At 39.7% G+C, this 26,806-nt stretch overlaps 1 protein-coding gene across 3 annotated transcripts in view; it reads left to right on the top strand.

Moving 5' to 3' along the window:
- Positions 1-26,806, top strand: part of pax5 (paired box 5) — a 54,802-nt gene that overhangs the window by 2,972 nt on the left and 25,024 nt on the right. For 2 of the 3 annotated variants that reach the window (XM_059553938.1, XM_059553940.1), the window contains exons 2-5: positions 6,521-6,686; positions 9,647-9,844; positions 11,185-11,249; positions 13,752-13,877. In XM_059553938.1, coding sequence (XP_059409921.1) covers positions 6,521-6,686; positions 9,647-9,844; positions 11,185-11,249; positions 13,752-13,877 — 555 coding nt within the window. Of the gene's footprint in view, positions 1-1,156; positions 2,427-6,520; positions 6,687-9,646; positions 9,845-11,184; positions 11,250-13,751; positions 13,878-26,806 lie in introns of those variants that run through there. The other variant, XM_059553939.1, reaches the window with a different exon arrangement.

Here is a 26,806-nt window from a genome sequence, read left to right on the forward strand (position 1 = left end):
TTTTCGTTGTATGATTTATACAATAATTATTATTTTTTAGTTTAGTTTTTGTTTACGTTTTTTTGTAGCATATATATAAGGACATACATTAATATACGTATAGGCTAATTGAAAAACCAACTACATGTTTAAAAAAATACTTCAAGTTAATTAATTCACTAACTTAATTTAATTCAAGTAAGTTTTGTGTGCGTGTGTGTGTTCTTGCCTAGGTAAGTAAAAAATGTTTTATTAAAGACCACATTAATGTTGATAACCCTAATATTATGTTTTTAAAAATGCTTGTTATTTCTTCGTATAACACTGATCACCATGCTAGCCACGACAACAATTATAATCACCATTAGTAAAAAAACACATCACAGTTACTAAGTCAACTAAACTAAACATGACTACATGCCAAGTGCTTAATAATCTGTTAGAAGACTGGTAATGAATACTTGTTTGGCTTGAAAATAGAGCAAAAGTCTGCATGGAACAGCGCTCGTGTCTGTCAAACAATGTAGAAAGGAAGAATCTTTTTTCAAAGGCGCATACATAACAACGAATCATTTGGGCAACTTTAATGAATGCATAATCATTCAATTCGTTAATTAAGATTTACCAAACAATTTACCCAAAACAAAAAAAATCTAACTTGTTTATGTTTTGAAGTCGTAGGCCTAATTGCACGCGCAAGTGCGATATTTATAATTTCTAAATACTTTGCAAATACAATACTCTTTGAAAAACTCTGTTAATTTATTTTATATGCATTGTTTTTTGTCTTATATGCACATGTCGTTCAGTGAAATGCTACAACGTGTCAAGTGCCATAAGCAATATTTTAAAATGATTTCCAATGCATTATATTGTCTTATTCATATAACTGAAAATATTCTGACGCAATGCCTTATTATTAAATATTTAATAATTGGATGACTGAAAAGAGTGCAAACGGATGTTTAAAAATTTCAATTTTATCCCCTTTCTTAATTGAAATTAGACACGGGATCAGCGACACCACTGAACCAACTTCGATTCAATACTCCCTATTTGTCAGTGCACAATTGGGACTGCACGTCACTTTCATATTGGCTGAGTGTAAGCCAATCGGTGTCGTCTTTATCTGAGCGCGACTCAGGGCGATTGTGACGGCAGAGGTGCAGAGCCCGGATAGGTAGGCTTATCTTGATTGACAGTCGCGCTCGCGCTCGGTAGTAGATTCAGAGCGCTGTAGCTTTGGCGCTGTCCACACGAGAGCAGGTTCTGAAACGCGCCGTGAGCTCGTGCAGTGATTGCGCGGTGAGGACGGAGGATCGGGCACTGCTTCTCGCCGACGGAGCGCTCACACGGGAAGAACATCCGATGCGACCAGACAGACAAATTACACTACCGTATCAGACATCTGAGACTTTCCGTGGATTTTTACGCACTGGTTCAAAACTTGATAAACCCAGTTTTCTTCTTCGGGACATTTCTTGGACATTTTTTTCAAGTTAAAATTCTTCGCGCAATGGCTATTTTTTATTTTCTATTTAACTTTGGCAAACATTTTGATTCGGGGTTCATACCACGTACTTTGTAATCTCATAAATCCACGGTCGTATGTCTTTTGTTTGGGGATCTTCGTATGGTCGGAGTTACCTGCATTTTGTTTCTTTCTAAAAAGAGAGTCTGAGAACGCGCTTTGGGCGATTAGAAGATCAAGATGCAAGGAAACGCAAGGTTTACGTGAAGATACGATGAACATGAAATAAATGATTTGGCTTGTCAGAAACCTCACCCGGATTGTACAGACCCCTGTTAGAGACGCGCTCTGACAGTGCGAACCTCAGTCACAGTTCACGGGTCACGGTCAGTGGAGCGAGGATGTCAAGATAGAGCTTGGAAACGAGACTTCTACATTTGTATCTAAAGCTTAAGACTGTTTGGACTAATACTACAATTTGTAGATATCGCCAGGACTTTTTCTTGAAATTCAGTTTTTTGTGAATCCCAGCTGATGTCTGAGTTGGTTCACTCTGGATGTTGGGCCGCAGAAGCAGTTGTGTGATCCTGCATGGTTGTACCCTGACCGCCCATTTACATTTTTGTTGATTAATTAATGTTGAATCAGAAAAATTGTTATTTATGAATGACCTCTTTTCCTTTACCCCGGTGAGAATCACAAAAACTATTTACGTATATTCTTCTGCTCTTGACCTTAGGCCTAATAGGGTTAGGTTCAATAGTTTATTTTCCATCAAAGTTTCTGTGGACTTCCACACAGCTCAAACTGTTTAAGAGAAACATTTCCGAGCAGAGCGGACAGAATACACACGCAGAAACCTTTAAAAGAGAAAAAAAGGACATTCTAAACTTTTTGGTGTTTTTTTCATTGGAAGGCCTCTTCTACTGACCGATGGAAATCCACTGCAAACACGACCCGTTCGCAGCAATGCACAGTAAGTCCACGGTAGATTTTCACTTCAGACTAACTGCTGTTACATTTTTGATTTCTATCAAAGTTACCAAAATACCCCCCCCCCACCCCCCACTTATTCTAATATTTCTTTCAGAATTATAGAATAATTAAAATACGCTCTGATGAAATTTAATGAAACCAAAGTACATTGTGCACTGTTGCTGGTCAACTTTAAAAATGCAGCAGTGTCTTAAATATAGGTTAATTTTTTTGCTGTTTGGGCTAATTATTTGGGGAGTTTTCTCTTCATTAAGAACCGTGTTTCTTTGTTAGAGCTTTTGGCTTTCTGTCTGACAATCCCTGGGGAAAGAGAGGGGGAAGAGATCGCGACCAAGGCCGGTAACCAGCGGACACAAACTGAACTTGAACCGCAGCTGAGAATATGGCTCCGTAACCTTTAAATACTTTGCTTGAGGGTGGCTGTAAAAAGGCCACTTGTGAGGTTAAAAACGAAAGCTGAAGTTGCCCACTGTAGCGGAGAGATGTGTGGTCACTCACTCGTGACATGGCGGACACCGGTGGTCCCCCAAGATACCAGTGTTAGAGCCCCTTTCCTCTTTCCTTCTCTTTAGCCCATTTCTTGTTCTAGTTGCCGCCGACGCGCAAAAAAACAGCTTACACACTTGAAATAATTATGAATGGGAATTTTAAGTTTGCAAGACATAGCCTACTTTAGAATTATTTTTTTTTTAAATCCATAATTAGCCTATTATAAATATATTTAAACTATTTACATGTCCTCAATTGGTAAGAAAAATAGTTTTAAAATGCCAAAACCAAGAGCTGCCAATATTAGCCTATGCACATTAAAAATACAATTTTGGTCGCTCTTTCTCTCTCTCTCTCTCTCTCTCTCTCTCTCTCTCCCTCTCTCTCTCTCCCGTTCCTCTGTCGCTCATTTTTTTTTCTCTTCCAGTCTTCTTTCTCACCGGTGAATAAAACCTCATACACCAAGCCACCGCACAACCCAAATATGCGCGCACCCACCCACTCGCACACGCACATCTATGTGAAATGACATCTATTGGCACGGTGAATGAAACGGTGGATTAGATGTATACAGATTTCAGAAGCTAGAACGAATCACGTTTCCTTTCCGCCACAATATCTCAATACAATCCGCGGGGTAAAACGATTACACCGAAAATGTCAAACGGTGAAAGCTTTAAGAACTGACTGTGACACGAACCTGCGAGACTTTGAGGAAAGACACAGAGAGAGGAAGAAGACTTTAGGATGTTTTAAACTCATAGTCTACTTATCTTGCTCATGAATATTAATAAGTCTCTGCAGGTTTTAAAAAGGTGTGCTCATAAAAAGTGTGAACGCTTGTACAATGTAGCCTAAGTTTCTATAGGGCCTTTATTTAACTCTCCCTCTGGGGCAGTAAATTAGATGTTATACGGTTGTTATAAGGCCACTGGTTGGTCTTCTAAATTTGTTACAGTTTTATGCTAAATTGAAATAAACGACGAACGCAGATTAATATTAATCTTAAAATATTAAAGCGAATTCAAACATTGTTTTATCTAATCTTGTTAAGGCTAAATGTAAGATGCAAACCTATTAATATTTATTGTCAATAACTTAAAATAATAATAATTATAATAATTCAGTCTTGCTTAGGAGTAGAGCTTTGAAGTTTATGCAACAAATAAAAATAAAATAATAAATAAATAAAGATTTTGCTGAAATTTCCCTGAGTTTCCCCTGCTTTGTTGTCCCCTGTTAAAACTCAACAGTATTGTTATTAAAATGATTGGCTACATTTTACGCAAATTAAACTAAATGTCCTATATAAATAAATAAGCAGGTATTATCAATGAGTTATAAATTACTAATAGTCTATGATAGGTTATATGATTGACTTGACTATAGGATATATGGCAAAATATTAATGAATCTGTCACAAATTATATGATTTACAAAGCCTACAACAGTTTAAAAGCAAATTATGAATAAAAAACACCACTCTTTAAAACTTTTTTATTTTTAATCCGGCTAACCTAAACGCTTTTATTAAACGATAGGCTATATATTACTTACTACATTAATATTATGATTGAACTTTTTTCAATACAAGATAAGATTTTTAAAATGTAACTATCTGTATTTTTATTTTCAAACGCTGCATTCTTTTCCGAAAACACTGAATTTACAATGAATGAATGAAGCTAGTCCCTTACTTGTTTCCTTCTCTCTTTTTTTTGGTGAGGCTGTCTGTAAAGCACGCTGATGTCACGTCGCTTTGCTGCGTAGGGTTCGCTCTGTTTGGAGCGGTTTAATCGGAGCGGCCGATAGCGGATCGTAATGGAGCAGCGTCTCTAATCGGGTTTATTTTCTGGATGGGGGAGCATGAATGTCTTTCAGCCGCTTTCGCTGTTTCTAAACGGAACCTGCCTCGAAATCAATCAAAGCTCTAGGAACACTTCGATTTATAAGCCAGCCGTATTTGCAGAAGAAACGGGAGAAAGTCTTGGTCAGATCACATCTGAATAGTTTGTTTCGTTTAATCCCTACTGCAGCCTTTTCTCTCTCTATGACATGCACTTATATTCAAACACACGTCCACACGCATACATGCTCTCATTCACCCTCAAACACAAACTTGCTCTATACATCATTGCATTGTATGCATACATTGTACATAGGCTAACTACCGTAAATCAGTGCTTATATAGTTGACAAAGTTTTTAAAAAATGTAAAAATTAAAAAAAAATTCTAAGCGATACATTTATTTTACAGCTTAAATAGGTAAGCATTTTCAGAGAGAGAGAGAGAGAGAGAGAGAGAGAGAGAGAGAGAGAGAGAAAATATACTCCAGTTTCAACTCAGTTTGTTTGTTGTATTTCTTTTGTATTGGGGGTATATAGCTGCCTACTTTTTTATTTAAACAGTAGATTAAGCAAAACTGGAATTGTTTTACAAATAGTTATTCATTTAACAGATGCTTTTATTCAAATGACTTACAAATGAGGAATACGTTTTCACACCTAATTTTAAATGTACATTTTTAAAAATCAATTTAGCTAGTTGACTCTATGACTTAATCACTTTGCTCAAGGTTATTCAAATAATAAACTGTAACTGAAAGACACATAAGGAGAAAAAGTAAAAGAAAAAAAGGAAACTAAAACATTATTTGAAAGGAAAGGAAAATGAGGTGAAATGAAACAGAAAACAAAATGCATAAAAAATAAGGTTTACTAACCCACCTCTCAGAAATCGAACATGTCAAATCTCTCACTAAAGGATTTTTTTTAAAATATGAAAATTCTGTTTTTCTGCATATTGCCTTGAGAAAATGAGAAAATTGAGAAAAGACGTAGTTGGGTTTTAATTTTCTGTTAGCTGAGCACAAGGCCAGTTTGATATTGCCTTCTCGGATGTATTTAAGATCCATTACCCTGTAGCTTGGATTAACAGACACCCCCCAGTTCTTTTGTGTGTGTAAATGAAAAAAAAGTGTTTGTGTGTTCCCCTTCTGAAGCAATCAGTATGTTAATATGACAGATTGACTGGATTACCACGTAGACTTCTGCACTGAAATGATGATAAGATACTGAATTCTAATGAATATATACAGTACAAGAATGCAATAAAATTGGTATCCAAAAGTCTAAGCCCGCAAAGGAGGTCCATCCCACCACCCACTGTGCAAAAAATACACACAAAAACAATTATAGACAGACAGACAGACACAAACAGACAGACAGACAGAAATACTACCTTGGGTGAGGAGGTCATGTGCAGTTCTCTAGGTGACCACCAGGGGTGATATGATAAACAGGAGAGGAAGAGACTGCATAATCATAACCTTCAGGTCAAAGACACTCACACACACACACACACACACACACTCACACTCACACACACACACACACACACACACACACACACACACACACACACACACACACACACACACACACACACACACACACACACACACACACACACACACACACACACACAAACCAGGATGGGACAGCATCACTTCTTGCCCACCATGTGTCAGCTTAAGGAAGATATGATTTGCTCAGTTTCTCTTTTATTTCTGTTTGTGTCTGCAGGGCATGGAGGGGTGAATCAGCTGGGTGGGGTGTTTGTAAACGGGCGGCCCTTGCCTGACGTGGTGAGGCAGAGGATAGTAGAGTTGGCCCATCAGGGCGTACGTCCGTGTGACATCTCCCGCCAGCTCCGGGTCAGCCACGGCTGCGTCAGCAAGATACTGGGCAGGTGAGTTCTGCTTATTGTAAAGAAAAGTGAAGAAGCCTTTTATGTTAACATCACTACCAAAACAAGTACCAAAGTACTAATGTACTTTGCATGTAACGTAAGAACAATGGTAATAACATGGTACATGCAGTATATAGTTACCATTTAATACAACTATACTTTTTTGGGTAGCACTTTATTCTACAGTCCTGTTTCTCATGTACATACTATGAACTTATTATAGTAATTACAATAACTATGTAGTAACTAGGTACTAACCCTGAACCTACCCCTAAACCTAACCCTGCCCCATGTATTTACCTTGTTTTACCAGAACTTTCTTAGATAAATACACTATAAGTACATGTAAGTACACATACTGTAAAATAAAGTGCAACCCTTTTTTGCATGGTTTCTATTACTTCCATATACTCATGCTGTATATATTAAATTTAAAACACTGAGAAGTACAGAAACGTTCAAAGGTTTTGGGGCAAAATTGATATGTTTATTTACTCAGGACAAATTAAGTTGACGTTAAGTACCTCCTTAATGTTACAAAAATTCTGTTTCCAATAAATCCTATTCTATTGAACTTTCATTCATCAAAGAACTCTGAAAACAAAAGTTCACAAAATATTGAGCAGCACAACAGTTTTCAACATTGATAATGCTAAGAAATTCAGCTTTGCCATCACAAAAAAACTAAAACAAAAAAATTATATATATATACAATTGTAATAATATTTCAAAATATCTTTTCTTTGAAAAAATTAACATGTTAATGAAGCTGTTTTTTAAATCACTTTATGCAGCTCATTTCCCAAGCTGTAAACAAATAGATGAACATTAGGTGTGTATTATAATAAAGAGTGAATGAGTCTTGCAGCTATTAGCGAACATTTTACTAGAAATGCTGGACCTCATATCTCATTATAGAGGTCGAATGACAGTTTCTTGAGATATTTTATGATTATTTCATATAACAATGTACTAGCAATGTCAAGTTGGCTAAATTTGTTTGTAGTCTACGCTAGCAGACACCACGGATTAGTTCCCACACACAGAGTTTGCCTAGTCCCAGACTGAAAAGGATGTTGAATAGAGAATCTCTATTGCCTGTGCCATTTTATCCAGAACTAGGCTTAATCTTTGCCTGGGAAACCAGCTTAATGTCCTCTATTGCATTCAAACAGTGGGGCCAGTATGTTTTTGGAGTCTTGCCTTTAAATGCTTTCCAACCCTCCTTCCGTTCTTTCATCAAGTCAACCTTTACTTAATCCATAATAAATATCAATTTCTGAAATATCCATACACTGATGAATGCTGTCTGTTCGCTTGATATCCCCTCTTTCGTCGGTTCAACTTGAGGCTGACTCAGCGCTTCCTTTCAAAGAAGACACGTTGAAATTCAAAAATTCTCAAATCTCGCACTGAAGCCAAAGTCAAAGCGCCGTCTTTTCTTTCTGTCTTTCTGGGACAAAAAAGAAAAGATTCATCACATTTTACATTTGCATCAAAATGACACTGGCACCATACGTCTCCCGAGGCGGGAGGGATGGCTGGAAGGACAGAGAGAGAGAGGGAGAGAGAGAGGAGGAAAGAGAGAAGGAGAGGGAGGAAGGGGTTAAGGGGGAGGACAGAATTTGAATGGATAAAGGTGTGGATTAGTGCTAGAGCCTTTAGCTATATCAAAAAAATGTGTTTCCCATTGTTCTCCTTTTGCCTCAACCCTCTTCCCCCAGCCCTGGTCCAACTCACTCAACCGTTACTGCGGCGCACGGTGTGTGTGTGTGTGTGTGTGTGTGCGGTAACATCTTCCCTCCCTCTTACTGCTCAGGCAGAAAACACACTAATATGTGGGCTGCAAGTGAGGTTTGAGTAAATAAGGCGTATGACTAACTCTGCTCTCTTCTTAATGAGGGAATTTTCTGGTGAGATTTTCATGGCTGTGCTGCATGAGCTGTGCTTTTGGTTTATGTTTGTGCTTTGGACTTTAACTAAACTAAAGCAGTTAGACACGTGAGAATAAGCGGAGCACCTAAAACCCCCTTAACCTTGCTAAAAATCTCTATAATGCACAACATGGCCTGTTGCTTGATAAAACACCAGCAAGAGGAATATATAAGACATCAGTGTTCAATAAATGTGTTCATATTAATAATCTAAGATAGCATTCATTTATTAATATTATTACAATTTCCAATACATTTTCTTTCGGTTAATAAGCATATTGATAATATTATTAATACCATCTATCAATACTATATTAATCAAAAGCTTGGGTCAATAAGATTTTTTTTTCATTTATTAATACTTTTATTGAACAAGGATACATTAAATGTGTCGAAATCCCCCCCCCCCCCCAATGCTACCATATTTCAAATGATACTGTTCTTTTGAACAATGATAATAAAAAATTCTTTCTTGAGTACCTCATCAGCATATAAGAATAATTATTAATTAATATGAATTATTTAAAATAATTATTCCACCAAATTACCTCATTTTCAATATATTTTTATTTTTTTTTAATATTATTACTAATTAATTAAATAAATAATATATAATAATACTATTTAAATATTAATAACTTATTCCACCATGAACATTTGCTTAAATATAAGCTGTCAACACTTGCCATGTATCTTAATCCAGCATTAATACAGAATGTGTGGTCACAGGTGTGCAGTTATCTGCATGGCTTTAAAGCTTCACATCCATTCATAATTTAGACCGGCCCCTGTTTTATAATTCCTGTAACATATAAGGTTTGAAAGTGCTCATCTGTGGCAGTTTTTTGTAAACAGACTTGAACAGCCTGATATTTTTTGCACGATTGTGAAAGCTATGTGTTGTTCTCTGTGTCTGTGTTACTAGTAACCAACTGTGCACTGACCGCGAGACTGGATAAGCATATATTCTTTCTCTCTGTTTATCTTGCCTGGTGATATACAGCTCTCTATCTGTCTGCTCCACAGGTACTATGAGACAGGCAGCATCAGACCAGGGGTGATCGGAGGCTCCAAACCAAAGGTTGCTACACCCAAAGTCGTGGACAAAATCGCTGATTACAAACGCCAAAACCCCACCATGTTTGCCTGGGAGATCCGAGACAGACTGCTGGCAGAGAGAGTGTGTGACAATGACAGCGTGCCCAGCGTCAGCTCAATCAACAGGTGTGTGTGCACTGTAAAAATCATCCATTTAACTTGACACAAACATTTCTGTCTATTTGATGTCCATTTGATCAGTCGGTTTCATCTACAGTAATTGAATTCACTTTGTTTTTCTTAAAATGTGAGGGGATGAAACATAAGAGTATTAAGATTGTATTGGGTTGAAATAGTTTAAAGTGTGTTTTCTGAAATGTGTCTGTGGTATTGCTTCACTTTGGTAATATGAATTAAAGTGTATTGTACACTACTGTTCAAAAGGTTGAGGTCAGTAAGATTTTTTTTTATTATTAATGCTTTTATTGAGCATGGGTTGCATTAAATTTAACAAAAGTGACGGAAAAGCCATTTATAACATTTTCTTTAAAAAATCTATTTCACATAAGTGTTCTATTAGTCAATCAATCCTGAACAAAATGTATCACAGTTTCTACGAAAATATTACGCATCATCATATTAACATGATTTTTGAAGATCACGTGACACTGAAGACTGGAGAAATGTCTGCTGAAAATTCAGCTTTGCCATCACAGGAATAAATTGCATTTGAAAAAAATATATGAATAGAAAACACTTGAACTTGCAATAATATTATTGAACTTGCAATAATATTTTAAATATTAATGTTTTAACTCTGTTTTTGATCAAATAAATGCAGTCTTGACTTAAGACAAAAGAGACAAAACACATTACCGCCCCCAAACTTTTGAAATGTACTGTAAACAGTACAGTATGTGTGCAAAAGACTACATTTTTGAGAACAAGGTGATCAGTAGATTAGAGAAGTGATAGAGCAATGCATGGAGAAGAGATAGAAAGAATGCAGGGAGAGAGACATAGATAAAGGAAAACAACAGGAGTGAGTCAGTGGCGTAAAAAGAAACACATATTCATGAGCAGTGTCCAGCTCACTGGTTTAACAGCATGTGTACAATGACAACCTTTCTCAGAGAGTGAGAGCAAAAAAGAAAGAAACAGAGGGAGGGAGAGAGAGAGGAGGGGGGAGAGGGATGAGGAGGAGAGGGGAAAGGTGCTTTGCTTGAGCAGCCATGCAGGAAGTGTGAGACTCTGCTGCCATGTCAGCCTGCATGAGCCACTTCTCTCTCTCTCTCTCTCTCTCTCTCTCTCTCTCTCTCTCTCTCTCTCTCTCACACACACACACACACACACACACACACACACACACACACACACACACACACACACACACACACACACACACACACACACACACACACTTCACATGTTTGCATACTTATATTAAAGCATATACAGTATCACAGATCCAAGCATGGTAAACCTTAAACACATGGTAATGTCTGTTTGCTCCTACTTTGCTGCAGGATCATTCGCACTAAAGTCCAGCAACCACCTGGCCAATCAGGACCTCTCTCTGCCCATAACTTAGGTAAGAATCAACTTCACATATACTTTTGTCATATTTCAAAATTCTCAAAATACCGAAATGTAGTTATTGGTGGGAATACTAGGTAATGACATATTTGTATAAAAAAGGTGTTGTCATTCACATCCCATTCAAATGTTTGGGGTCAGTAAGGTTTTTACATACATACATTATTATTTTCTTTTTAAAGAAATGAATAGTTTTATTCAGCAAGGACGTATTACTGTATATTTGATCAAAAGAGAAAGTTAAGATATTTAAAATGTTACAAAAGATTTGAACTTTCTACTCATCAAAACGTTCATTATTCTACCTATCTATTCATCCATTTTTTTTTTCAAGGATTCTTTGATAAAAATTAATCGTGGTTTCTACATGCAGCTCAACTTTTTCAACATTTTTAAAACTCTGAAATGTTTCTTTAGCACCAAATCAACATATTAGAATGCTTTCTAAAGGTTAATGTCAGATTGAAGACTGGTTAAATATATTAAAAATATATTAAAATATATAAAAGAATACATATTAGAATACAATTAGAATACATAAACATATTAGAATAAAATTTTTATTTTGGCATTTCTGATCCAATAAATGATCTAATCTAAGCAGTTTAAGAAATTGTTGAAGCACATATGTGATAATTTGAAATCTCAGGAGAAAGTCAATAAAAAGATAAAAGTTAAAGACGTACTCATTTGCTCTCCGTTTAATTCACTTGCTGTAGGTTTCAACATACCAGTAACCTTTAAGACTTACGTAGACAGGGCTGTATCTCTCTTAGACATTGAGAGGAACAGAGATTTGAGATTTTTAAACATTTACTGTACTGTATTTCAATCTATCTCCCCATCTTTAATGTTTGATAAAAACCTTTAATCTATGCTGTTGTTCTGACACTCAAATGACCCCAAAAACCAAAGGGGATTCTCCAAAAATGGTCTGAGATCAGTTTTAGAGAAAAACTCCCGTCGGCAGTTAATAAAGTATTGAACTGCGCTTGTCTCACTGTCAGTAATCTTCATAATCGCACACCTCCACTTAATCTAAATTAATTTTGCACGCACAACGCTCGCCAGTTCTCCGTCTCCTTCAGATTATGATGATAAATAGTTCTCATACTCAGGCGGAAAATTGAAATTTAGGGATTTTGAATATGAAGCGTTTGCTTCGGGTTTCCATTCCTCGACGCGTGGAGAAAAAAGTGCGAAAGAATAAGAGATTCAGATAATTGAAACGATAAATCAAGAGTAAAAAAAAAAATGGAGGGATATGCATTCATTACATTTTCCACCTGGTTAGCAAACGAGAGCGGCGGGTGAGCAAAGGCGTTTATCTTTTCTCCGAACGATTTGTTTTTCTTTTTTCCCCACCTTCTCCATTTTAGCAGAGTCTGTTGGGATGCTGGATTAGCCTCATCTCTACACCGTAGTGTCCCCTTGGGGCCACTGTACTGTCACTCAGGCTGTACATCAGCTGACAGGAAGTGAGATAAAGAGGAGAGAGAGGGAATGAAGGGTTGACAGAGAGAAGACTTTGTGGCCTTGTCCCCTACCGCCAAGACCTCACAGCCAGCCAGACATGTCGAAAAGCTGTTAGCTTGTTAGCGTCTTATCCTTGGGCGGCAGCACGTTGCCAAAATTGAGTGACAGCAGGTTTTGGTGAAAGGACTTTGGCAGGAAAAACACCAGGCCAAGAACCATGAAAGGAAAAACAATTCTCAAGAACATACTGCACATAAACAAATGACATAAGCCTGGAAGCTGTAAGCGAGCAAAAGCTAGAAACCCCAATACAATCAATATTAAAAGACATTTACACAGCTACATATTTTCCCAGTCCATATTTTAACTGGAAATTGAACCGATGACTAAAATGGACTAAAATATGAAAAAAAAATCTGGAAAAGATTTTATTAAAGGCATAGTTGAAACAAATATTATAATTCTATTGTTTCTTAATCAGGGTGATGTTTTTCCAAATCTATGTGACTTACTTTCTTCTTTGAAACATTGACTTCCATTGTATTTTTTGGCATTAAAACGCAAGTCAATGAGAACTGAAACTGAAAAAGAAACAGTTTATTTTATATATTTTTTTTAATAGAAAAAAAATCGCAACTGCCTCAAATCTTTGTAAATATTTGAACAACTTTTGTCTGCCAAATCAAAGTTATGCATCCAAAAAAAGTCATGTGGTACAACCATCATGCAGACAAAAAAAAAATGATATCATAGAAATGACCCCCACTGAACTTCAAGAATGTGTGTTAAGGTTTAGATTACTTCGAGTTGTAAAATGCTATTAATTAGTAGGTTAATCTTAATATTTATAAATTATATTTAGCTTGGAAAAATATTTAAAGTATCCAAAAACTTATTTAAAAATATTTACTTGCCCAAAGTGATTGTCCTTTCATTGAAATGGGCAGCAATAATGGTGTCCGCCATGTTCATGTATACTTAGGATATTTGTGGTATTCATTACCTCTCTATAACTGTCTAGCCTCTACAGTGGCAGTGACCCAGGTATCTGCAGTAACCAGTGATGCTGCAGGCTCCTCATACTCCATCAGTGGGATTCTGGGAATAAGCTCACCCGCAGACGCAAACAAACGAAAGAGAGATGAAAGTAAGTCCATATGTGTGCTTTGTTTTCAGAAACTGAAAAGGCCTAGGTTATTTGAACATTTAATTTTACACCAAACTCACTCTAAACTTAACTGTTCAATTACTACCAGCAATTACTGAACAAAAAACATCATGAATTAATCCTTCATCTTCATCCTTTCTTTCGTTCTTTATTTCATTCCTATGCACAACATCATTTTAATGCACTCACACACATGCACACAAGCACCGGGAGCACAGATGGAAGTTGCTGAACATTGACAGATGCATCAAAGTAGGAGGGGGATTGGTCACCGCTGGCATGTCTTAGATAAACATCTCTATCCAGGGGAGGCACAGCATGTGCACGTGGATGCGCACGCATGTGTGTTTTAAAAAGCCATTGCTTGGCAGACCCCTGCAGTACATGAGGGAACTCCAGATGTCACCCACATACACTCAAGCACAGTATGACTTACACCAGACATCAGCAATAGAAGATTCATTTCTATTTGCTGCCCAGGGTTATTTCAGGTGAATCTAAAACTGAAACTAAAATCAAAACCATAAAAAAGTCATCGCTTGAAATAAACGAAACGTCAGCAATAAACAATAAAGTAAAATTTAAAGAACTTTTCCAGAAAATTTCAGCTAGTTCCCAAGGCAATAATTCTCACTTTATTATGATGCACTTAAGTTTAATTTGATGTTCTAAAATAATTAAAATGGAAAAAATAGACATATATATGTATATATATATATAGAAACTAAAAATGGCAAAAATACACAACTAAACTACTAAAACTTTATCTAAATTCATATTTTTTATACTGAAAATCTAAAAGTTAAAACTGAAATTATTAATAAACTTAATAAAACAAGAAATACATTAAATAAATACAAAAATAACACAGTGGGTGGCTATACCTTTATCAATAATATATATGTAATTATATGTAAGTTTAAAGAATAAATGTATTTGACAGATAGTATAGATTTTTAATGCTATATAGAAAATTAGGGTATTAGCTGTGGTTGCTAGAACCTTACTGTAAAAATGATGGTAGCAATGTTTTAGGGTTAAAGGGATTGAACTGACAGTAAAAACAAAACTGTAAAAATGTCATTACCTAATATAATATTAATATGCGTTCTTGCTACTCTGTCTTGTACCTGTAAAATACGCTGATAGCCACTTTAATAATATAATGTTGAATTAGATAGCCCTTCCACAAGCTGAGATATATAGTAATAAACAGACGGTGCACAGAGTGTTATGCAGGAAATGCAAAACACCATCATGGTAACACACTACACTTAAATGTCAAATGTAATGTAATAAATCTAATAAACATTAATAAGCAACATAAAAGGTAGCTAAAAACACAAATGTAGATGATTGTTATCAGAAATTAACAAGAAACATAAATGTTTAAACAGAATCCCATCAAATGTAAATTCTCTTGCATTGAATATCAGTTAATCTTTTTTTACTGTAATTTATGACGACTTAATTTTACAAAAACTTTTCAAAAGTCTGTTTAACAGTATTTTACTGTAAAATTACTTAAAATGTCCTGTTAGATCTACAACTTGCTGTTAAAAAGTTTAAAATGTAAAATGAACAACATGCATAAACTATAGATGCATATATAACTACAGTTTATAGTTAAGTTTATATGCCAACTACTGGCTTAGTTGAACACACACTCTCTCTCTCTCTCTCTCTCTCTCTCTCTCTCTCTCTCTCACTCTCTCTCTCTCTCTCTCTCACACACACACACACACACACACACACACACACACACACACACACACACACATCAATGTTCATCCAAGCTCCAATTAGGCCAACGTCTGGCACTTTAATTAATGCAACACATCACATCCAGCAGGGAAGGAGGGGCGATTAAATGAATTTGTGTGTTTAATTGACATGGTGAAACTGCGGGTGGTCAGTGCTGTGATGTTTTGCAGTATGTGAGTGTGTCAGCGCGCTAGCAGCGAGGGACGTTCACATGGGTTTGCTGAAGGCATAAAGTAACATGAGCGATAGTTTTGGCAGCTAGTAGTCTATACTGCTTGCAAATTTGAAAAGCATAAGGCATGATAAGGAGTGTGCAGACTGTGCACGATTTCGAGCATGAAAAAGAAAAAAAAAGGGACGTTTTCTGCTCTGCTTCAGCAGAATTAGAGCAAAAGAAATTCTCTTTCATCTAAGTCATTGTGAGTTTTCCATTTGTATCGCATGTTAAACAATTACGAGACATGCACCCTGAATAAGAAAAGAAGTCTTGATTGAGATGGGACCTGCATGTAAAAACATATAAAGCAACTAGTGCACCAGTGAATCAGAAGCATACAGTGCGATCAGTGTAAGTGATTCCTGAAAAAATACAGTGGGAACAAAACTAAACAGAGGGATCAGACTGATTCCTGCAATGAGTGATGCTTATGAGCCCATTCTTTGTAGTGAAAACATACAGCACAACCAATTGTGGTCAATTGTGAAAAAAAAAACTATGCTTATGTGCCGGTTCTTCTTAGTGAATCAAAAACATACAGGGCAGACAGGGTAGGTTCATGCAGGAAATGACGTTTATGAGCTGTTTTTAAGTGAATTAAAAAAATACAGTGCAATCTGCATACTGATTCCTACAATGAATAAGTCTGAGGAGCTAGTTCTTTTTAGTGAATCAGAAACATACAGCACAACAAGTGTAGCTTAAATCCAAAAATCAATGACTCTTGCTAGCCAGCCACTCATTGAATGAATTTCAATCAAACTGTAGCTTGTGAATGGGAATCGAATGGATACATTTGTATCGAAACTCAGTCCTAAGAAAGTGAGAAATTAAATAAAGACATTTTCCATATACTTCAATAAATTGTGTCTATGTAATACTAGGAATTTCTATGCTTAGTGGTAATGCTTTCAAAAAGGAGAGGGAGTCAAAAAGCATGTTTAGTGAAGCAAGACACTATGATTTCCAGCTGCTCACAAGCAGGAAAGGAAGTAAAAGAGGGTTTGGATGGCTTAGTGTGTGTGTGTGTGTGTGTGTGTGTGTGTGTTGTGTATATGTGTTTGGGGAAAGCCCACTGATGCCCTTTGACCCAGGGGAAGTGATCTGAAAGAGAGAACTTGACTTGTGGGGCCTCTAGAACAGAAGCATTGTGTCTGCCCATTCTCTCTGAACGGAGGAGAAATGGACGAGGGGAGGAGTGGAGGAAAGGAGAAATAGAATAAAGAAAGACAGGAGGCCTGTGGTCTGGGGCAGAGGGGTCGGACAATGTTCTCTTTGCCCCCTGAAACAATAAAGAAACCTTTCTTTAAGGTAACAGCTTCAAAACATGAAGTAAAAGAAAGGAAAATCTGAAAAATATTGAAAATTATATACAAATTTATAGATAATCTGTTAAATTTAACAAACCACACCTAGATGTTTGCATCTGCAGTGGACATCATCAGGACAGACGTGGTTTTCTCTACTGTTTAATATGTTCACTTCTTGTCCAGTTTCATTTCAGTCATTTTTATCTCTTTCATTCTGTGGAATATGCTGAAAGGAAATTTTTAATAAGGTGGGGGATTGTTAAAGAGAGGGGAGGAGAGAGAGAGAGAGAGGGAGGATAGGGGATAGATGATAACAGTGGGATTTGTTAAAGGTTGGTATCCCCCTTTCAGAGACTCATACTTTGATCTGTCAAGGTTGAACACACACACACACACACACACACACACACACACACACACACACACACACACACACACACACACACACACACACACACACTCTCTCTCTCTCTCTGAGTGTATCAAGTGCACAAGGAATCCACCGAGCAGTTTTCTCTGCCCCCAAAAAACCTTCAACCTCACCCCTGAGAGAAAGAGAGAGGAAGACGGAAAGAGACAGAGGGGGCACAACGGTGATCTCATTGTTGCTATTGTCTCTGCTTTTGAAGCAAGGAAGATGCCTCTCCTCCGTTCTCCTTCTCTCTCTCTCTCTCTCCCTGTGTGTGTGTGTGTGTGTGTGTGTGTGTGTGTGTGTGTGTGTGTGAATAGTGGGGTTAACCGTGAATGCAGCTGGGCTGTATTGTGTCTGGTTACAGAGAGTGGTTCCCAATAGCAGGTTCAGAAACTGAAAGACAAAAGGCCAGAGAAACACCGGCCAACTGAATACCTAAGAGTCTATTTGTGTGCATGTGTGTGTGTTTTTTTTTTTTCAAGGGTTGGAAACTTGAGGAAGGTTGGTTAAATGTGATGATGGTATGGTGTGTTTGTTTAAATTTGGTGAAAATAGCTTTATTGGTGACCTCTCTTCTTTCTGTCTCTCTTTTGCTCTGATATGGCTGAGTGGGCTTCCAGATCTGTCTGAAATTGCATTTCACACACGGTGGCTGGCACTGTGAAACAGTTACACTCATAACACACACAACAACAGTCACAGATAAACACGCATCCGTGTAATAATAACGACTGGAAAAAAGTCCATAACATTGTTTTTGGCACACGATGGCTGTGTTTTCGTAAGGTCAAGTGATCCCAGAAGAATATGGATGTTTGAGGACATATAAAGCAGGAGTTTAAGTGGAAAATTAGGAATTTTGGGAATCTTAAGGTACGTATGGCAACGTTTACTCATTTCAATAGGAATCCAGCAAATGGGAGTTTAGTTTGAGGGTGAAAGATTTCTCAATGCATATTTCGCAGTGGGTTCAAGTTGGTCACTCTGATTTGCCAGTTGGTTAGAAAGTGGCTTCTGTGTGGGCTGTGCTTCATATATCACAACCCTATATACTTTTTGCTTGCAAAATATTGTGAAACTGGTTAACTGAAACCTGGACGGAATTAGAAAATGTTAGGATATTGAAACATAAAATAACAACCCTTACGAAAAAAAAGTTTATTCATGTGTGCTATTAGTATACTTCTTTTAAACTAAAAATAGGAAAGTATGCTTTTAGTTTACTTTTTATGTACTTCTCAGAAATGGACTTTATGTACTCCTCAGAAATATATTTAAAATGACATTTAAGTATACTTGGCTTATACTTACAAAAATTCTAAATATATTTGAGCTATACTCCTAGAATATGTGTTTTCATTATTATACTGTAGAGGGCGCTAGTACACATCTTCTGCACAGAATTTCCAAAAAAACACAAGTGAAGAAGAAAAAAGAAACAACAGATACTAACACATGTAATCTAACACGGTCATCTGACATGAAACAGCATCAAAATTGTAACGTTATGGAATAAAATTCGACCGATGAAGAGGTAATAATTACAGTCAATCTTTGGGGTGTTGATCGACTCCATCTACGGTTTGATTATCATTCTGAATCCAATTCATAGTCTTTTTTTCAGCTTTTTGTTCAAAATGTAATTTCTTTAATTTTTATGAAGTGTTTAAAAAAGAATGCATGAAGCTAGAATCAAATGTTTTTGTTTAGAAGCAGATAGCCTGTTCTTTCTTTTGATGTTTTGTATGTTCAGATATTCAACAAAATGTATACAAAGTAAAACCTAAATAGGGACGTAGTAGTATACTTAAAGTATGATGTAAAGTTCACTTAAAGAAAACTTATGAGTATACTTGCATTATAAAACTGCTGAACTAGTAGTTTACTGAGACTATACTTCAAAGTGTACAAAGTATTTAATTAGTAAACTATCAGTATACCTATAAGTTTCCTTTTAGTATAATTGCAGTACAAACTATAAGCATAGAGGTAAACTAGTTGTGTACTCAAAGATGGCTACTGTTATACTTAAATTATGCTTAAAAATATACTTTTATATACTAGAAAGTGGGCCAATTTAGTCCCAAGAAGTATTGAAACAGTACACTTACAAGTATACTACTAGAACACTGATATTTGTATACTTGCTACATAAAGTATACTTAAAAATATACTTGAACTTTACTTAAGTATACTTAGTAAAATAAACTTGAAGTATGCTACTTTTTGGTAAGGGATAACATTACAACATATAACATAACATAACATAACATAACATGTCAAACGATTAATCACGATTAATCTAATCCAAAATAAAAGTTTAGTTTACATAATAAATGTATGTGTACTGTGTATATAGCACTAAATATAATATAATGTAATATAATTAAAATGCTTCACTATAGGACAGTAATAAAAAACAAAACAAAACTAATTTGTACCACTGACCATCTGAACTACTTACAAAAGGTCAGATTTTCTTCTGCTGAGCACCAAATGCTCTTAGGATCATTTTCAAATCATGTTGGATAACATAATAACAACAACATGATCACAACTGTATGATTCATGCTGCTGTCTTTGAGGGAAAAGGGGGACAAACCATGATGTCAATTACATTTTTGAGCTAATGATTCAATTTGTCATAAAACAAGTGTTGTATTAAACTGGAGAAATGCAAAATGAATGCATTTTCACTAGCGGTCTCAGATGTTTTGGCCTGTGCTGATGCACACAAACAGTTTACAAGCTGCCTTAAAAAAAAAAAAAAAAAGATATGTGTACTGATGCACACATTCAGACATCTTGTGTGTGTGTGTGTGTGTGTGTGGTTGTGTGTGTGTGTGCTGTCGGCGGACAGTCTTTGAGAAGAGTGGAAAGCAATAAACCTGCTGAAATGGTGCCATCTCACAGACATGATTGATCAATTGAATTCTATCAGACACACTGACCGCTGGGATTAAGAGGGTCAAAACACTGGAGATCATACACTCTCTGTGTGTTCTCTGTGTGTGTGTGTGTGTGTGTTTGTGAAAGAGAGAGACAGAGCAAGAGAGAGCATTTAAGCTTTGTTGAGGTAAGTCCTGGCGTTGAGGTGTATTAGAGACACATGGGACCTGCACGCCATCAAGGAGTCGGAGACAAGAAGATCTTTCTTTTAAATAACCACAGATGGCAGTAAACTGGATCTGAATTCACATTCAAATGGATCGATTTCTGTGTTCAAATGAAGGAGGAAAAGGGAATGTTTGGATTGCTGCTTTGTCTGCCTGTCATTTTATCCCTCTATTCCTCCATCTCTCTCTCTCTCTCTCTCGTCTTGTGGGGATTGCTCTGGCCTCTGACTCTAACTCCCTAGAATAACCTCTCAGAGGCATTTTGAAGAAATGAATTGGCTCTATATCAGGGATTTTCGTTTCTATTCTTTTTTCATCCCTCTCTCTCTCTCTCTTTCTCTCCCTGTAATCATTTGAGGGCTGTAGCTTTCTCAGCTCTGATAATTGTCTCTTCAGAAACTCAACAGCCCAGTAATAACTGACTTACGCGCTGCCTTAACACTCACTCAGAGAGGAGGACGCAAGTCCAAGAATCTGTTTGTATGCCTGTATGTGTGCTTGAGTCCCTGTATGATAGTGTCCAGAAAAGTTCAAGTACTTACCCTTATGATCATGACAAAGAGAAATAATTCACTATTATTATTTATGTTTTTACAGCATGTAATTAGAACCATTAGAACCTCTACCCGCATCCCCAATTTCCTACTATATAGTAGACAAAAAACAAATAAGAAACGAAAAAAGAGTAGCATTTCCAAATTTGAGGTAAAATTCATAAAACAGTATGTACCCGAATTACTTACTAATTCCGGCGAGATTCTGAAGTGTACATTCAAAGTATTTGAGATTTTGGATGTAGCCAGGGTATCTGCAGGATTTTTTAAATCAAATTTAAGACCTTTTTAAGACCTGCACAAATAAAATTATTACCATATGAGTCTATGGTAAAATATGAAACTGTAAAATGACTGTAACAAGTTAGATGTACATGTCAGATGCAAGTTTTCATAAAAACAAAAGTCAGAACAAAAGTCAAAAGGCAGAAGGTCTGGGAACCTTGACCCCTTTAAATGGCCAAGGCACGCCCAAGAGGCCATTTGTTTGACAGGTAAAGCAACCAATCATGTTTTATTTTGTTTTGTGTCATGTTTAGGGGCCGTGAAAATGTCCCCACAATAACAGTATGTGTATATATATAATATATATATATATATATATATATATATATATAATATATATATATATATATATATATATATATATATATATATATATATATATATATATATATATATATATATATATATATATATATATATATAATAACAAATGTGAATATCTATATTAATTGTTTAGATATTAGTATAATGCATCGGTTCTCAATTCCAGTCCTCGTGACCCCCTGCTCTTTGTTAACACACCTGATTCAGATAATCAGCTCATTAGAAGTGAGCTCCGTACATGAACTGTGTTTCGACTGACATGGTCTCAACACAGTGTTCATTGCTCCCTACTCCCTGAGCAGGGGATATCTGCTGAAGTTTACCTCACTTCAGAACATTCATTCACGGTTCTCTTACGAGAGTTCTCTCGTACTGCGTCTTAGCTAAGACGCTACGGGAAAAGTCTCTTTTCACGAAATACTGAAGCAAAAAATTATTCTTAATTTTGAATTATTGTAAAGCGCATTTGCAGCAGCACACAGCCATAGGTGAGACATCTCGCTCGCTCATTGGCTGCTCTGCGGCAACTGCACAGCCTATCGAGCTTCGCACCCTTCATGGCACTTCCCGCCGAAACGGGTGTGGCCCAACCCTATAAAAGGAGCTCGAAAAGGCTGACTCACCTGATTTTTCATCTCTTCAGCGAAGCTCACGCATCGTTGGATCATGAAGAAGCAAGCGCCGTCAGATAGCATCTCAGCGGGACGAGCTATTCCTGAAGCCGCTGGCCAACGCCGCCTTCCACTGCCGTTCCTGCTGCGCGTTCCGGCGCACATATCCTTTCAATTCTGTTATATCAACTGTTCTTTATGCGTGTGTGTGTGTTCGCCCTGCGACACGCACTCGTAAAAGAGCTTGCGTCTTTTTTAAGATGCCTTCCTGCGGCTCGTCAGAGCCCCACTCAGCGAGGGAGACCGGTACGTCATCTGTGTCTCCTGCCTGGGTGAAGATCATGCAGCGCTCGCGCTCGCTGATGGCGGATGCCCTCACTGCGAGCTGTTGCCAATGGTGACTCTGAGGACTCGCTTGGCCTTTTCTCTGAGCCTGCATTTTCCGCTGCGCTAGGTGCCGTAAAAAGTGCCGCTTCCAGCGGATTCCGGAACCGTCTTCAGCTCAACCGAGCTCGCCGGTTCGCCCTACTTCACCGGCCTCCCCTGCATCGCTTCCCGATGGGCAGCGCCCGCTGTCTGCCGTCGCATCGTCCGAGGAAGTCGATCTCAGGGCCGCGTCGGGGGAAGAGGACACGTGCTCTCTGCTAGCTTCGGGCAGTGAGGGCTGGGCGAGCTCCGGGGATCTCGTGCCTTCTGCTCAGAAGCCCAGCAAACGAGCTGACATCGAGAAGGAGCCGAGGCGAGTGCTCACGCTGGCCGCGACGAGTCTCGGCCTCGAGTGGTTTGCACCAGCCCCCCCCCTCTCGTTCCCGGCTGGATGGTAGTTTCCTTTCGGATGAGCGTACTTCTTAAAGCCCGCCTCATTTCTTCCTGAGCTTCACGAAGAGGTGGCAAAGGCTTGGAACGCTCCATATTCAGTGCGAACTCGTTCGTCTGTCTCACTAGCATTCTCCGCACTGGATGATGCTAAAAACAGGAACTACCAGTCACTTTCGCCGGTGGAACAGGCGATAGCGACGCACCTTTGCCCGCCCTCTGCTGGACGGCGGACGAAAGCGGTGTTGCCATCTAAAGCCTGCCGCATGACGTCATCTCTGCTCACGCGAATCTTTTCTGCTGCTGAGCAGGCTGCGTCTGCACTACACACGATGGCTGCAGATATTCCAGGGTGATCTCCTCTGTAAACTGGACGAGATGGGACCTGAGGCTATCTGTCTCGCGGATTTTAGGAGTGCTTCACTACTAAATCCGCTGTACAAGCCATGGGACGAGTTATGGCTTAGAGGCATCTAGGGCTGACGCTCTCAGACATGGCAAGTGCTCCGGTTCTGCAGCGAGTTGTGCTAGACCGACCTCGCAAAGCTCTCAGCCACACCACCCGCCACCTGCTGCTTCATCGAAGCGCCGGTGTACGAGCTCTGCTGTGGCCGAGCTCTCACCCAAGCACGCCGCTGTTTCAGTTCCAGGAATTGTGACTGTCTCAGCGTTTTCTGCAATGCGCAAGCCAGCACAGTTGCCCGCTTGCCTGCACACAAAAGCCGTTATCACAACAGCTTCAGCAACGCAGCTCGAGACCCCGTTCTCGCTCTACCACGGCAGCCACGCTCTACCACGGCAGAGGATTACGGTGAGGTCGGAAGCCCCGAAGCCATCCTAGCAAAGCGCCGGTGTACGAGTCGCCGCAGCCGAACTCTCACCCAAGCGCGCCGCTGTTTCAGTTCCAGGGATTGTGACTGTTTCAGCGTCTTTTGCAATGCGCAAGCCTGTACGGTTGCCCGCTTGCCTGCACACAAAAACCGTTATCACGGCTATCCAGATATTTCCCGAAAAAGGTGTAATTTCTGGTGTCCCGGCCACGGCCGATGGTGCTATAAATCTAGTGACGATGCCCACTGCTCAGTGCCCATCTCCACATATAAGCACAGCCCTTCACACAGGGCTCGCGCCCATAAAAGCGACTCAAGTCGATCGCGCGCACTGCATAGTAAACGTGCCCACTCCTCAGTGCCCACAAACACTATGTCACACGTCGCGGGGTTTCTGTAAAAACGAAACCCGTGCACGTTCGTTCTGCCCAGGCAGACAGCGAGTCTAAAGCAGTAAATGTGCACGCTTACAGCCCACAATTACTCACAGACAGCACGAGTCCCACGGGACCCGCTCAGCCCTCCCTCACTCGGTTAAGCACCGTGGGGGGGGGTTGAGGACGAGCGATCTGCCCGCTGTGATCAGCGCGCTCCCCGCCTCAAATGTCACAGGCTTAACGCCCATGTTAGAGCACATCGAAGCGCTGCCGTTGCCCAGCAACAGAGCGCACTTCGCATCCAACCCCTAGCCGTTCATGCAGACGCATGGTCAGCACTTCCAGGGGTTTCCGGATCGGGTGCTAGACATTATAAAGGGAGGCTACTCGATACAGTTTTTTTTCGACGCCCTCCACACTTTTTAGCGCGCGTCGAAACTACGGTCAAAACAGAAGTAGCGCACCTACTTCGAGCCGAAATATCAAAACTGTTGAGCAGAGGGGCTGTGGAGCCTGTATCTCAAGCTCAAAGCGAAGGGGGGCTGTACAGCAAATACTTTCTAGTGCCCAAGAAAGACGGGGGTCTCAGGCCCATACTGGATCTAAGACAGCTGAACAAAGCATTGGCGAAACGCAGTTTCAAAATGCTTACAACCAGGAGACTCCTCGCGCATATTCGCAAAGGAGACTGGTTCATGTCAATAGATCTGAAGGACGCGTATTTTCAAATACAGATAGCGTCACGTCACAGGCGATACTTGAGATTCGCCTTCGAGGGCCAGACATACCAGTATACAGTCCTGCTGTTCAGCTCGTCCATGGCTCCTCGTACGTTTACGAAGTGCATGGACGCAGCGCTCACTCCTCTCAGACTCAGAGGCATGCGAGTGCTGAACTATTTGGACGACTGGCTGATTCTGGCTCAATCACGATCAGAGCTCGTGGAACACGGGGCCATTTTACTCGATCACCTCGAGAGACTCGGTCTCAGTGTCAACTGGGCGAAGAGTTCGCTGAACCCCAGTCAGACGATACTGTTTTTGGGTATAGCTCTGGACTCACGTTCCATGACGGCGCGGCTGTCGCCACAGCGCGCGTTGGGCATTCAGCGTGCAGCGAGCTCTCTCCGCTGCGGCGCGACCTTCTCGCTAGGAGAATTTCAGAAGATGCTAGGTCTCATGGCCTCAGCATCTCCAGTTCTTCGGTGGGGCCTGCTCCGCATGCGCCCCCTGCAGTTCTGGCTGAGAGTGCGAGTACCGCGCAGAGCGTGGATATTCGGTTGGCTGCGTCTCAGGGTCTATCAGAGCTGTGTTACAGCCCTGAAACCCTGGACAGCGAACGACCAATCAGGTGTAAGCCTGGGGACTTCCTCGAAAGTGAAGATGGTGTCAACAGATGCCTCCACTTCGGGATGGGGAGTGCTGCTCGAGGGCAGACCGTCCTTTGGCCTGTGGTCAGAACGGGAAAAGCTCCAACATATCAACTGTCTGGAAATGCTGGCAGTGGAGAACGCGCTGACGCGCTTTTGTCCCCGAATCAAAGGCCACCACGTCTTAGTCCGTTCGGACAACATGTCTGTGGTGTCCTACATAAATCGCCAGGGCGGTCTCGGGTCCCGAAACCTGTACAGTTTGGCGGAACGCCTCCTGGTTTGGGCTCAGCGCAACTTGAGCTCGCTGAGGGCAGTTCATGTGCCTGGGCTACAGAATCTGGGTCCAGACAGGCTGTCCAGGACCAACATTCCCACGGGCGAATGGTCTCTACACCCGCAAACAGTCCGGCTGTTGTGGGAGAGATTTGGCAGGGCGGAGGTGGACCTCTTCGCGTCCCACGAAACGCTCACTGCCCCGCGTTCTTTTCCAAGAACGAAAGTGCGCTGTCACGGAGATGGCCGTGCTGCCCGCTTTATGCTTTTCCCCCTGTCTCCCTCCTCCCGCAGGTGATAGAACGGGTGAGAGAAACGGGAGGTTCAATACTGCTTGTAGCACCATTTTGGAAGAACCAACCATGGTTCCCAGATTTGATGCAGTTAGCGGACACTGCCCCGTGGTTAGTGCCGTTGAGGAGGGATCTCCTCTCACAGGCCGGGGGCTCGATTTGGCACCCTCAACCGGAGTTGTGGTCCCTCCATGTGTGGGTGCTCAACGGTTACCCGCTGATTTCTCAGTGGGAGTGCTAAATACCATCACTCAGGCTAGAGCTCCGTCGGCACGACGGCTGTATGCCTCGAAGTGGTCGGTGTTCTCCAGCTGGTGCGCAGCTCGGGGATGTTCACCCCTTAGTTGTGAGGTG

Source organism: Carassius carassius, chromosome 7 (assembly GCF_963082965.1).
Source record: "Carassius carassius chromosome 7, fCarCar2.1, whole genome shotgun sequence".
Taxonomy (NCBI): domain Eukaryota; kingdom Metazoa; phylum Chordata; class Actinopteri; order Cypriniformes; family Cyprinidae; genus Carassius; species Carassius carassius.